The sequence below is a fragment of the Giraffa tippelskirchi genome, chromosome 7 (assembly GCF_054371585.1).
Source record: "Giraffa tippelskirchi isolate mGirTip1 chromosome 7, T2T-mGirTip1v1.2.pri, whole genome shotgun sequence".
Classification (NCBI taxonomy): Eukaryota; Metazoa; Chordata; class Mammalia; order Artiodactyla; family Giraffidae; genus Giraffa; species Giraffa tippelskirchi.
Genome location: NC_137281.1, coordinates 26,544,011 through 26,558,852, shown reverse-complemented (window position 1 = coordinate 26,558,852; position 14,842 = coordinate 26,544,011). Strand labels below are relative to the sequence as shown.

Sequence of the window (14,842 nt, the reverse complement as noted above, 5' to 3'; positions counted from 1 at the left end):
AGAGGGAGGCGCCATCTGCCCGTACCTAGAGCCTTCACAGATATCTGCCGGGTGAGTGGAGGGGGCATGTTGATGCACACCAGATCCACGTCTTGATGCAGCAAGACATCGTCGGTCCGGCTGGTGTAGAAGGCAATGTTCATCTCCTCGGCGAGCTGCTTGGCCTCCTCCTCGGTCTTTCCCCACAGGGCCTGCACCGTGAACCCCTCTGCCCGCAGCAGTGGGACCAGAACCCGGGCGGAGCTGCCGGTCCCAAACACACCCACGCCGGGAAGCATCTTCATGCCGCCTTCTTTCACCAACTCATCTCCTCACCAGAGTCTCTGGCATGAGCACGACTGTCCCACAGTCACGGTCACACATGGCTCCTGGAACAGCAAGTAGGACACTGGCGATTAGGGGAGGGCATGCTCAGCAGAGGCAATTTCCTGGGCTGATTTGGAAGCAGCCAAGTTCTCTGCCACACAGGACAAGAGACACACTGCTCCATAGGGGAATGCTGTAGAAGCTTCTCCCGTGGAGACTAAGGATATTAGCAGTATCTGTCTACTAGGAGGAGGAGAGCTGAAAAATGAGTATAGCTGCGTTCAAATTCCTGTCCTGCTATACTTAATTTTCTGTGTGATTCTAGTCAAACCATTTAACCTTCAGGGCCTTAACTGTACAAGTTCATGGTTCTCTAATAATATATTACAGAAAGAAAAAGAAGAGTGTTATTATAGTACAGTTAAAAGACAAAAGAGAACTACCTAGGTGTTATGAAAGTGAAAGTGTTAGTCTCCTAGTCGTGTTTGACTCTTTGCGACCCCATGTACTACAGCCTGCCAGGCTCCTCTGTCCATGGAATTCTCCATGCGAGAATACTGTAGTGGGTTGCCATGCCCTTCTCCAGGGGCAGCTTTTCAACCCAGGTCTCCTGCATTGCAGGCAGACTGTTTACCATTTGAGCTACCCAGGAAGCCCAGGTGCTATACACATTATAATCTAAAAGTTTATGGTAGCAAGCATAGGAAAAGGTTCACTAGAAACCAAAATAGCAACAAAAAACTACCAAACAGGCAGCAGCAGCAGTGATAACAAGGATATTTACAAGGACATTTTTATACAAAAACGTCCATGCCAATGTTGACTATGATAGCAAAAAATAGGGAAATGAGATATATGTTCAATAACAGTAGTGGGTTAGATCAACAACACTATGGAGCCACTGAAAACCATGAGTAGAAGGCCCTCAATGACCTGAAAGACATCACCATGTATTCCTTGAAAAAGGGAAAACAATATGTGAAGCACGACATCAATATTCTTTAAAACAAACCAAAAAAAAGTATATATGTATGAGAATATACAAAGCTATCTACATCAATAACCATACTCCATAGAGAGGATATAACTGAAGGACCTAATTTAATAATGATTATAAATTGATAGAACTGTGAATGATTTTTGTTTTCTGAACTTTGCCATATTTTCAACAATGAATGTGTCTCACTTTTTGCAGCATTTTCCCTCCTGATCACAAGAGTTATAAAATGAAATAATGAAGTACTGCATTATGTGGACACAAGGCAGTACTTGGGTGCAATCTCAAAAATGATAGAATGATCTCTGTTTGTTTACAAGGCAAATCATTCAATATCACAGTAATCCAAGTAATCATGAGTAGAAGGCCATGGACATCACCAGTTAGTCAATAACAAAATCAGACTGATTATATTCTTTGCAGTAGAAGATGGAGAAGCTCTACACAGCCAGCAAAAACAAGACTGGGAGCTGACTGTAGCTCAGATCATGAACTCCTTACTGCCAAATTCAGACTTACATTGAAGAAAGTAGGGAAACCCACTAGACCATTTGGGTATGACCTAAATCAAATCCCTTATAATTATACAGTGGAAGTGACAAATAGATTCAAGGGATTAGACCTGATAGACAGAGTGCCTGAAGAACTATGGACGGAGGTTAGTGACACTGTACAGGAGGCAGTGATCAAGATCATCCCCAAGAAAAAGAAATGCAAAAAGGCAAAATGGTTGTCTGAGGAGGCCTTACAAATACCTGAGAAAAGAAGAGAAGTGAAAGGCAAAGGAGAGAAGGAAAGATATATCCATCTGAATCCAGAGCTCCAAAGAATAGCAAGGAGAGATAAGAAAGTCTTCCTCAGTGATCAGTGTAAAGAAACAGAGGAAAATAATAGAATGGGAAAGACTAGAGAGCTCTTCAAGAAAATTAGAGATACCAAGGGAACATTTCATGCAAAGATGGGTACAATAAAGGACAGAAAAGGTATGGACCTAACAGAAGCAGAAGATATTAATAAGAGGTGGCAAGAATACACAGAAGAACTATACAAAAGAGATCTTAATGACCCAGATAACCACGATGGTGTGATCACTCACTTAGAGCCAGACATCCAGGAATGCAAGGTCAAGTGGGCCTTAGGAAGCATCACTACAAACAAAGCTAGTGGAGGTGATGGAATTCTAGTTGAGCTATTTCAAATCTGAAAGTGCTGCACTCAATATGTCAGCAAATTTGGAAAACTCAGCAGTGGCCACAGGACTGGAAAAGCTCAGTTTTCATTCCAATCCCAAAGGCAATGCCAAAGAATGCTCAAAGTACTGCACAATTGCACTCATCTCACACACTAGCAAAGTAATGCTCAAAATTCTCCAAGCCAGGCTTCAGCAATATGTGAACTATGAATTTCCAGATGTTCAAGCTGCATTTAGAAAAGGCAGAGGAACCAGAGATCAAATTGACACCATCTGTTGGATCATCGAAAAAGCAAGAGAGTTCCAGAAAAACATCTACTTTTGCTTTATTGACTATGCCAAATCCTTTGACTGTGTGGATCACAACAAACTGTGGAACATTCTTCAAGAGATGGGAATACCAGATCACCTTACCTGCCTCCTGAGAAATCTGTATGCAGGTCAAGAAGCAACAGTTAGAACTGGAGATGGAACACTGGACTGGTTCCAGATTGGGAAAGGAGTATGTCAAGGCTGTATATTGTCACCTTGCTCATTTACCTTATATGCAGAGTACATCTTGCAAAATGCCAGGCTGGATGAAGCACAAGCTGGAATCAAGACTACTGGGAGAAATGTCAATAACCTCAGACACACAGATGACACCACCCTTATGGCAGAAAGCGAAGAAGAACTAAAGAGCCTCTTGATGAAAGTGAAAGAGTGAAAAAGCTGGCTTAAAGCTCAACATTCAAAAAACCAAGATCATAGCATCTGGTCCCATCACTTCATGGCAAATAGATGGGGAAACAATGGAAACAGTGACAGACTTTCTTTTCTTGGGCTCCAAAATCACTACAGATGGTGACTGCAGCCATGAAATTAAAAGACTCTTGCTCCTTGGAAGAAAAGCTATGACCAACCTTGACAGTATATTAAAAAGCAGAGACATTACTTTGCCAACAAATGTCCATCTAGTCAAAGCCATGGTTTTTCCAGTATTAATGTATGGATGTGAAAGTTGGATTATAAAGAAAGCTGAGCATTGAAGAATTGATGTTTTTGAACTGTGGTGTTGGAGAAGACTCTTGAAAGTCCCTTGGACTGCAAGGAGATCAAACCAGTCAGTCCTGAAGCTGAAACTCCAATACTTTGGCCACCTGATGCGAAGAACTGACTGATTGGAAAAAAACCCTGATTCTGGGAAAAGATTGAAGGCAGGAAGAGAAGGGGATGACAGAGGATGACATGGGTTGGATGGCATCACTGTCTCAATGGACATGAGTTTGAGCAAGCTCTGGTAGTTGATGATAGACAGAGAGGCCTGGCGTGCTACAGTCCATGGGGTCGCAAAGAGCTGGACACAACTGAGCGACTGAACTAAAAGAATGAAACCAAACAAAAGTCTGCTTGGAAATTACAATGAGATTTTGATGTGTGTAGGGAATAGGTTTCCCTCTGAGGCAATCCCTCACGTAAACCAGTGGTCCCACTCTAGCTGTGTGTGGGGTCACTGGTGACCCGAGACCCACTGAATCAGACTGTGGGGATGAGGCTATGTCACATTACTTTCTTTTTTCATTTGGTTCTTATTTTATTGTGATAAAATACACATAAAATTTACTATGTTAGCCATTTTTAAGTGTACAGTTCAGTGGAATTAAGTACCTTCATACAGTTGTGTAACCATCACCATCACCCACCTCCAAAACTCTTTTCACCTTGCAAAATTGAAACTCTGTCTTAACAGAGAGTGACTTCTCATTTCAACAGTGACTTCTCATTTCCACAGTTAATTAACAGTGACTTCTCATCTCAGCCTTTCCCTCCAGCCCCTGGCAACCACCATGTCTCTATGAATCTGACTACTGTGCGTAGGTACCTCATAAAGTAGAATCACAAAGCATTGGTCCTTCTGTGACTGGCTTATGTCACTTAGCATGTTCTCAAGGTTCATCCATGGTGTAGCTTATTTCAGAATTTCTTCCTTTTTTTGAGGTTGAAAATACTCCATTGTATGCACATACCACATTTTGCTTATCTATTTACCCGTCCATGGATACCTGGGTAGCTTCCATATATTAGCTATTGTGAATAATGCTGCTATGAACATGGGTATACAGGTATCTCTTCCAGACTCTGCTTTCAATTCTTTTGGGTATATACTCAGAGATGGAATTGCTGGATCATATGGTAAATCTGTTTTTAATTTTCTGAGGAACCACCATACCTGTTTCCCACAGGTCCTGCACCATTTTATTTATTTTTTAGTATTATTTTAAAATTTTGCTTATTTATTTAGGCTGTGCTGCATGGCTTGCAGGATGTTAGTTCCTCAACCAGGGATTGAACTGGGGCCCGCAGCAATACAAGCACCAAGTCCTAAGCACTGGACCACCAGGGAACTCCCAGAGTCCTGAATCATTTTAAATAACAATATTACAAACACCTAACAGTCCCTTAGTCTACCCATTATCTTTTTTAAAAAAATAAATCTGGGACTTCCCTGGTAGTCCAGTGGCTAAGACTCCGTGCTCCTGTTGCAGGGGCACTGCGTTTGATCCCTATTCAGGGAACTAGAGCCCATATGCTGCAACTAAGAGTTCACATGCCACAAAAAAATCAAAGATTCCGTGTACCACAATGAGGATGCTGCATGGACAAATAAATGAATATTTAAAATAAAATAAAAAAAAATAAATCTGACTACTCTGATCTTTGATGCTGCAAATCACAATTTTTGAAAAGTTGTATCCAAATGCTGTTCTACTTTTATCCACATCACATTGCTTCACTTGCTCCTCCTCGCAGATCAGAGTCATGGCATTCCTTTTACAAATCCACAGTAATTAACTCCTTCACTCCCCAACTGTGAGCACTAGAGATACAGACAGCTCTTCCTTCCCCATCCGTCATGCCCTCCCACCTCCCTGGTCATTTCTGGGTGCAGCTTTCAGGCTCCCCTGCCCCTTCAATGCTAAGGTTCTTGAGATCCTGTCAGAGGCGCCCTCTTCTCTTCTTGCTCTACATGGTTTTTCACTACTCATGTCCCAGGCTTAGTATACTGGTGATTCCAAATCTGAAGCACAAGCCCAGCTTTCTCTCCAGAGCTGCACGTACCCATGTATTCTAAGCTCCACAAAACCCACATGACTAAATCTGAACAGAAGCAGTAAAGTAAGATGGTGAGAACACACAGTGAATGCATCTATGGGTCCAAATCCTGGCCTCACCAGTGCTGAGCTGAATGCAACGTTTTTCATGGGAAAAGCAGGTCTAACACAGTTTAGCTCGAGGGGTCTTTTGAAGATGAAATGAGATCCGGTTATAAATGCCTAACAAAGTGTCTGGTGTACAGTCAGCATTTAATAATTATCATAAACCTTCCCTCAAACATTTTCTTCCTCTTTTTTCTATTTCATGGCATGTCCCGTCACCAATTTGGTTCTTCAACCCATCTGCAACCTCTTTATTCCCTCACCTGTACAGGTAACTCATCATCAAGCCTTGATGATATTCCCTCTTTATCATCTCTTAAATCCACCTCTTCCTGACAGCCCTTCCGCCACTGCCCTAGTCTAGTCCCCAGCACCACTCACCTGGATGATGCAACAACCTTCTACTTGATCTCTCCTGCTTTCACCTTTTCCTTCCTTCATCTATTCCTCACATGGCAAAGGGATTTTTCTAAAATGCAAATGGAATCACATCACTCCCTTCCTTTTTGAACACTTCAATGACTTCCCAATGGACTCAGTATGAAGTCCAGATGCTTTAGTATGACTTACAAGGCCCTGTAAGATCCAGAAATCTCAAGACAGGTCTAGTTTTGTGTAGGGTCACTTTCAAGGGTTATCTCCAAATAAGATGAGTTTCAAAACACATACCTAGAAAACCTAGTAGGAAGAATGATCTGTGAAATTACTAGCTATAAACCAGGGAAAAGTTGTGGAGATAGTTACTCAAAATGAAAACAATCGCTTCAGGTTAACAGATGATGAGTGTAATTTTTCTTTCTGGGAAAATTCAACAGTGGGGAACAGTTGTTTATTGAGCCGCTTTTAGATCTTATTAACATGGTAAGTTTGTACATGAATGTTCACAAGAGAATTAACCATAACAGCCAAAAAGTAGAAACAACTCAAATGTCCATCAACTGCTGAATGGGTAAACAAAATATGGTAAAGTAGTACTATTCAGCCACAACAGTTAATGAAGTACTGATACAAGCTACAACACACATAAACCTTGAAAACATTATGCTGAGTCAAAGAAGCTCGTCAAAGAAGACCATATATTATATGACTACATTTATATAAAATGTTCAGAATCAGTAAATCCATGGAGACAAAGTAAATTAGGGGATGGAGGAAGGAAGGAATTGGGAGATACAGAGGTCTAACTATTCTTCAACATGTGGTTATCTACTTGTTGCAGCCCCAGTTGTTGAAGAAACTATTTTTTCCCACCAGAATGACCTTGGTACCTTTACTGAAAATCAGCTGATCATAAATATATGGGTTTATTTGTGGACTCTCAATTTTATTCTGATATGCAGATTATATCAGATATGCAGATGTCACCATCCTTATGGCAGAAAGTGAAGAACTAAAGAGCCTCTTGATGAAAGTGAAAGATAAGAGTGAAAAGGTTGGCTTTAAAACTCAACATTCAAAAAACTAAGATCAAGGCAACCAGTCCTATCACTTCATGGCAAATAGACGGGGAAACAGTGGAAACAGTGACAGACTTTGCTTTTTGGGGCTTCAAAATCACTGCAGATGGTGACTGCAGCCATGAAATTAAAAGATGCTTGCTCCTTAGAAGAAAAGCTATGACCATCCTAGACAGCATATTAAAAAGCAGAGACATTACTTTAACAACAAAGGCCTGTCTAGTCAAAACTATGGTTTTTCCAATAGTCATGTATGGACGTGAGAGTTGGACTATAAAGAAAGCTGAGGGCTGAAGAATTGATGCTTTTGAACTGCGGTGTTGTAGAAAGCTCTTGAGAGTCTCTTGGACAGCAAGGAGATCAAGCCAATCAATCCTGAAGGAAATCAGTACTTAATATTCATTGGAAGAACTGATGCTGAAGCTAAAACTCCAATACTTTGCCCCCTGATATGAAGAACTGACTCATTGGAAAAGACCCTGATGCTGGGAAAGATTGAAGGCAGGAGGAGAAGGAGACAACAGAGGATGAGATGGTTGGATGGCATCACTGACTCAATGGACATGAGTTTGAGCACGCTCTGGGAGTTGGCGATGGACAGGGAAGCCTGGCATGCTGCAGTCCATGGGGTCACAGAGAGTCAGACACAACTGAGCGACTGAACTGAACTGAATTTTATTCCATTGATCTATAGTCTGTCCTAACCCCAGTTATCACTTTGTCTTGATTACTTCAGTAAGTTCTGAAATCACTAAGTGGGAGTCTTCTGACTTTTTCTTTTGAAATATTATTTTGGCTATTCTGGAACCTTTGCACATTCCTATAAATTTTATGACCAATTTATCAATCTGGGATTTTGAAACAGATTGCTTTGAATCTACAGATCAATTTGGGAACTGTTTTCATCACAACAATCTTAAGATTTCTGATTCATGAACATGGGGTGTCTAATTTATTTAAACAATATTTTATAGTTTTCACAGTATAAGTTACACACATTTTTATTAAATTTACTTCTGTTATTTTATTTGATGGAATAGTAAATGGAATTGTTTTAACTTCATTTTCAGATCCAGCTTTTCTTTTGCTTTTACTTGTAGATATAAGTGGACGGTGTGAAGTATCCATCTCTGTTAGGGGTTGGTTTGCCCGTATAGCCCACAGTACAGCATCCTGTACTGCTTGATCCTACCTGAAGACAACTGCGCCTTTGTGAAACATGGCAATAAGCAAGATTTGAGCTGCCTGTAACCCCAAACCCCTGTCAGCTTCCTTCCTCCTTCTGTCTCTAATTTTCTGGGCTGTAGAGTTTTGTCTCATTCCCTGAACTCTACTATTTCTACTATTATGTCTGTGGTCTCCCAGCCACTTCTGTTTCATCTTTGTTGATAATTCTCTTGCCCTTACAGGCTTCCCTTCTAGTTAGAAAACAGGTCAGTCACATACTACCTTCTATTATTTTCATGTCCTGAATTCCCTTTAGCTATTTTTGTCACTTTCTGCATTTACAGGTTTTTGGGGGGTTACTTATAGGTCATGGATATTCTGGGACCTTAGTGTAAACTTTGTAGTGCTACATAAGTAAGATTCTGCTTAAGTTCTGTGGGTCATTCATTACAACAGCTCTAAGGGCCAGGGAGTGAGACAGAGCCACCAAAAGCCATGATGTCCATGTTCTCTCTAAATTCATACTCAGGGCACACTTCCTCCTCTCTCACATCTCATTTTTTCACGTTCTAATTATATTTGGGTGTATATTTGCACTGGTGGCTTAAAACAACAGAATGGATTAGAAGAAATGTTAATAACCTCTGTTTTATTGACACTGACTCAAAGGGCAGCTTCATCAACACCAATAAATAAAAGAGCAAGAGCTGGACTCTGAGGAAGCCAGATGGCATGAAGCTAGGCAGGCTTGACTAGGTGTTTTCCTGCTCCGGTAGACAGAGCTGGTTTTCTACATTTATTTCAGTGATTACCCTTTCTTACTCCTAACATGGCCTTGTTGCTTGCCCCTAACATCCTTGTACATACCTTTCATGTGCCTCCAAAGATCTCCATAAACCCAGCCCTGCAGAGTTCACATGCATTCCAGTCACCACAGCCTGGTCAGGAACAAAGCGGGGAAAGCACCTTGACAGGACTGACCAAACACGCTCCAATGAGGCCACAGGTTATAGGGAAGGCAGCACAGAGGTTAGAGGCGGGAATCTGCGGCTAGCCTTGCCTGGGCTCAAATCCTGGCTCCACCTCCTACCAGCTGGGTGATGTCAAGTGAGTTTCTTTTTTTTTTTTTTTCAAGTGAGTTTCTTAATCATTCTGTGTCTCTGCTTCCTCATCTGTAAAAGGGGGTTAACTATATCTACCTCATAGGGGACTTAAGGATCAAATGAGTCAGTGTTCATGAAGCATTTAAAATAGGGCCTAGCCATCATCAAAAAAATCTACAAACAATAAATGCTGGAGAGGATGTGGAGAAAAGGAACCTTCTTGCACTGTTGGTGGAGACGTAAATTGATACAGACACTATGGAGAACAGTGTGGAGATTCTTCTAAAAAAAACTAGAAATAAAACCACCATATGATTTAGCAATTCCACTACTAGGCATATACCCTGCGAAAACCACAATTCTAAAAGGCACACGTACCCTAATGTTTATTGCAGCACTATTTACAACAGCCAGGACATGGAAACAACCTAATGTCCATAGACAGGTGAAAGGATAAGGAAGCTGTGGTACATATAGTCAATGGAATATTATTCAGCCATAAAAATTGCAAGTTTGAGTCAGTTCTAGTCAGGTGGATGAACCTAGAGCCTGTTATACAAAGTGAAGTAAGCCAAAAAGAGAATGACAAATATCGTATATTAACGCATATATATGGAATCTAGAAAAATGGTACTGATGAACCTATTCACAGGGCAGCAATAGAGATGCAGACATAGAGAACAGACCTGTGGACATAGCAGGGAGGAAGAAGAGGGAGGGATGAGATAGTAGCAGTGAAACATACACTACCACATGTGAAACATAGCTAGTGGGAAGGCGGTATATAACACAGGGAGCTCAACCTGATGCTCTGTGACAACCTAGAGGGTAAGATGGGGTGGAGGGTGGGAGGGATGCTCGAGAAGGAGAAGACACATGTATACCTATGGCTCGTTCATGCTGTTGTACAGCAGAAACCAACACCACATTCTAAAGCAATTATCCTTCACTAAAAATAAACAAATAACATCTTTATGAAAATAAATAAAATAGGACCTGGCACATAATAAGTCACTATATGGATTTTTTTTTTAAGCTATGTATGACTGACTTTGATATCTCTTCAAAAGTATATAGGAATATGAAGATAATATTCTAAGCTAATATGCAGTGAGTGCAATAGGCCAGGCAGTGTTTAGTGTAATATATATAGTGTTTAGTGTAATATATAGCATTATCCCTCCAAGTCCACGCCACTCTGTCTTACAGATGAGGAACACAGAAGCTTGTATAACAGACCTACCACAACCCACTGTGAGACCTGGAACAGGTTACCGAGCTCTCTGAGCCTCCATAAAAATGGAGGCTTATGTGTGTGGAACAGCTCTTGTATCCTTAGCAACGAATGTGAACCAGGAAAGTTCATTCTGTTGTCTGGCTTGGTGACCGCTTGCCTCAGCTCCGTCATTCAAACCAATACTGCTCTGTTCACACATCACACCTTTACTGAGGGCCCTAACAGGAAGATTGTAACGAATAAAAGATGAAAAGATATAGTCTTCATTATTTCAGGAGCAACCAGTCAGAAAGGGAGTAGGAGCCAGAGCTGGTGGCATGAGTGCTAATCTATGGGGTTTGGATGTTGATAGGTGGGTATGCTTGGTACTTTTGGTATTTTCCACCTTTGCCACCTGATCCCCTCTGCTCTGCTCTGCCTCTCATGGATAAGGTCAGTCTCTAGCGACTACATCCCGTGGGCTCCAGGCCCTCTGGCTTCCCTCTGAGTTCAGCCAATCTCAGGAGGAGATCAGAGCACAGAAGAAAGGTTACAGTACTTGCCTCTCTCCCTACCTGGATGTGGCTCTGGCAAGGGCTGTGATCCTTGACCAAGGTCACACGTCTCAGCAGGATCCCTCTTCCCATAGTCACAGGCTTTTCTGGGTTCTGGTACCCCTCCCTTCCCTCACTGCACTCGAGGTGGTACCAGTACCAGCTAAAACTGGTCCCTGCCGGTCCCTCGGTGTGCCACCATCCCTTGAAGGTTTCCCTTACCACTGTTACCATTGTAAATAATCCCTCCCTTAAAGGCATTTCAACAACTCTCTGAATGTGTTGGCTGTTTCCTGCCTGGACCCTAACTAATACAGTAAGCAATGAGAACCACTGAATTTGTTTTTAACTTGAGGTAGATGGAATAGAGTTCAGGAGACAGTAGACACTGAGAACCAGTTAAGATATAAGATAAGAGATAAGGAGGGTCTGATGGAGGGAATGAAATGGAGCAGAAAGCTATCAATAGGACTTAGAGTTATGAGGGGAGAGGAAAAAGCCAAAAATGGTATCAAATTATAGACCAACATCCCTCATGAACACAGGATCAAAATCCTTAATAAGTTATTAGCATCACCAATATATGATGACCAAGAGAATGTAAGACTGGTTCAATATTCTAAAATCAATTAGTGTAATTCAACATATCAAGCCACTAGATTAGTTATTAAACTGCATTAATTAGGAATGCAAATTAAAACTTATTTATCACAACTACATACCTATTGGAATGGGTGAAATTCAGAAAATCTGATATCAAATACTGATGAGGTAAGTTCATGAAAATGACAAATGGTATCACCTCATCCATCTTCTTTCATCTCCCTCTGCTCCACAATGCCTCAAAGTTTATTGACAGGATATGAGGCTATAGCCCTTATGGCAGAAAGTGAAGAAGAACTAAAGAGCCTCTTGAAGAAAGTGAAAGAGGAGAGTGAAAAAGTTGGCTTAAAGCTCAACATTCAGAAAACTAAGATCATGGCATCTGGTCCCATCACTTCACGGCAAATAGATGGGGAAATGGTGGAAACAGTGGCTGACTTTATTTTTCTGGGCTCCAAAATCACTGCAGATGGTGATTGCAGCCATGAAATTAAAAGATGCTTACTCCTTGGAAGGAAAGTTATGACCAACCCAGACAGCATATTAAAAAGCAAAGATATTACTTTGTCAACAAAGGTCCGTCTAGTCAAGGCTATGGTTTTTCCAGTGGTTATGTATGGATGTGAGAGTTGGATTATAAAGAAAGCTGAGTGCAGAAGAATTGATGCTTTTGAGCTATGGTGTTGGCGAAGATGCTTGAGAGCCCCTTGGACTGCAAGAAGATCCAACCATCCATCCTAAAGGAGATCAGTCCTGGATGTTCACTGGAAGGACTGATGTTGAAGCTGAAACTCCAATATTTTGGCCACCTGATGCAAAGAGCTGATTCATTTGTAAAGACCCTGATGCTGGGAAAGATTGAGGGCAGGAGGAGAAGGGGACGACAGAGGATGAGATAGTTGGATGGCATCACCGACTCAATGGACAAGGGTTTGGGTGGACTCCAGGAGTTGGTGATGGACAGGGAGGCCTGGTGTGCTGTGGTTCATGGGGTCGCAAAGAGTCGGACACAACTGAGCGACTGAACTGAACTGAACTGAGGCTATAGCAATGGTAACCTGCTAGTTTTCTCCACCCCTGGGGATGTCATCCAAATGGACCAGAGGTAAAAACTCACTGAGAAAGAGGCAGTCTACCTTCCCTGTGCCTGCTCTTCTAGCGAGGTCTTTGATGAGAGGAAAATTATAACAGAAGAATTGAGTAGTGTTGTTTTCTCTGTCATGTTATCCTTTATTCATCCGAAACAACTCGCAGTATATCCTTAAGAATGCTGTAGGTTTTGTCAAGGGTCATGACTTGTTCTGGGATTTTGTCTTCCTGATGCCATTAGAATTATCAAGCCATTAGAATTATCAAGCCATTGAGAAGCTTACATATGGTGGAGCCTGGGTGGTTCCATCCAAGCTATATGAAAACCTATCTACTATAGTTTTCTCTGTAACTACATATTTTTTAATTACAAATTATGTTTTCTCTTTTTCAGTGCCAGGTTTCAAAAAGAGCCATTAGAGATTTCTAGAAAGTTACTGCCTTGTAATAGTATATTTACCCTGCAAGCCACACAAATGCAGTCAACTGATTTTCAGCCCAAGTATTATATCAATTCAGTGGGGAAAGAAAACTCTTTTTAAAAAATGGTGTAACAATTGGATATCCATATGGGCTTCCCTGGTAGCTCAGCTGGTAAAGAATCAGCCTGCAATGCAGGAGGCTCAGGTTTGATTCCTGGGTCGGGAAGATCCCTTGGAGAAGGGATAGGCTACCCACTCCAGTATCCTTGAGCTTCCCTGGTGGCTCAGATGGTAAAGAATCTGCCTGCAATGCAGGAGACCTGGGTTCGATCCCTGGGTTGGGAAGATCCCCTGGAGGAGGGCATGGCAACCCACTCCAGTATTCTTGCCTGGAGAAGCCCCATGGACAGAGGAGCCTGGCGGGCTACAGTCCATGGGGTCACAAAGAGTCGGACATGACTGAGCAACTAAGCACAGCACATGGCAAACAAAAACCCTTGACCCTTCTTTTCTCACTGTTTACACAAAAATTAACCCAAAATGAATCAAAGACCTAAATGTAAAAGCCAGAACCACAGAGCTTCTGGGCTTCTCAGGTGGTGCTAATGGTAAAGAATCCACCTGTCAGTGCAGGAGATGCCAGAGATGAGAGTTCTATCCCTGGGTCAGGAAAAGCCCCTGGAGTAGGAAATGGCAACCCACTCCGGTATTCTTGCCTGGAAAATCACAAGGAGAGAGGAGCCTGGCGGGCTACAGTTCATAGGGTGGCAAAGAGTCAGACATGACCGAGTACACACCCACCACACACAAAGCTTCTAGAAAAACATGTCAGAGAATATTTTCCAGGTCATAGGATACATAAAGATTTCTTGGACAGAAGACACAAAGCCCTAACCCACTGATAAACTGTATTCAAAATGTTGAAAGAATTTCTGCTCATTACAAAAACACATGTATACGGAATCTAGAAAAATGGTTCTGAAGAATTTATTTACAGGGCAGTAATGGAGAAACAGACATAGAGAACAGACTTATGGACATGGGGAGAGGGGAGAGGGTGAGATGTATGGAGAGAGTAACATGGAAACCTACATTACCATACGTAAAATAGATAGCAAACGGGAATTTGCTCTATGTCTCAGGAAACTCAAACAGGGGCTCTGAATCAACCTAGAGGGATGGGACGGGGAGGGAGATGAGAGGGAGGTTCAAAAGGGAGGGGATATATATACACCTATGGGTGATTTATGTTCAGGTTTGACAGAAAACAACAAAATTCTGTAAAGCAATTATCCTTCAATTAAACAATAAATAAATTTAAAAACATATATATATATATATATATATATAAACCCTCTTAAAAAATAAAGTAAAAGACGTTTTCCATTGTAGGCATATATATATATATATAACATTAAAATCATGAAAGTAAGAACTACAAATTTGAGCTTACTATGCTCAAATTTTTATTAAAACTTCTAAATGATTTTCACTATCCCTGTATTTTTACTGTTGTGATCTTTTCGTAAAATATTATAA

At 41.4% G+C, this 14,842-nt stretch overlaps 1 protein-coding gene across 11 annotated transcripts in view; it reads right to left on the bottom strand.

The window, feature by feature from the left end:
• Nucleotides 1–14,842, bottom strand: part of GFOD2 (Gfo/Idh/MocA-like oxidoreductase domain containing 2) — a 39,917-nt gene that overhangs the window by 10,639 nt on the left and 14,436 nt on the right. For 10 of the 11 annotated variants that reach the window (XM_081513081.1, XM_081513078.1, XM_081513087.1 and 7 more), the window contains one exon: nt 26–368. In XM_081513081.1, coding sequence (XP_081369207.1) covers nt 26–284 — 259 coding nt within the window. In that variant the 5' untranslated portion in view covers nt 285–368. Of the gene's footprint in view, nt 1–25; nt 369–6,073; nt 6,162–14,842 lie in introns of all 11 variants that reach the window. The other variant, XM_081513083.1, reaches the window with a different exon arrangement.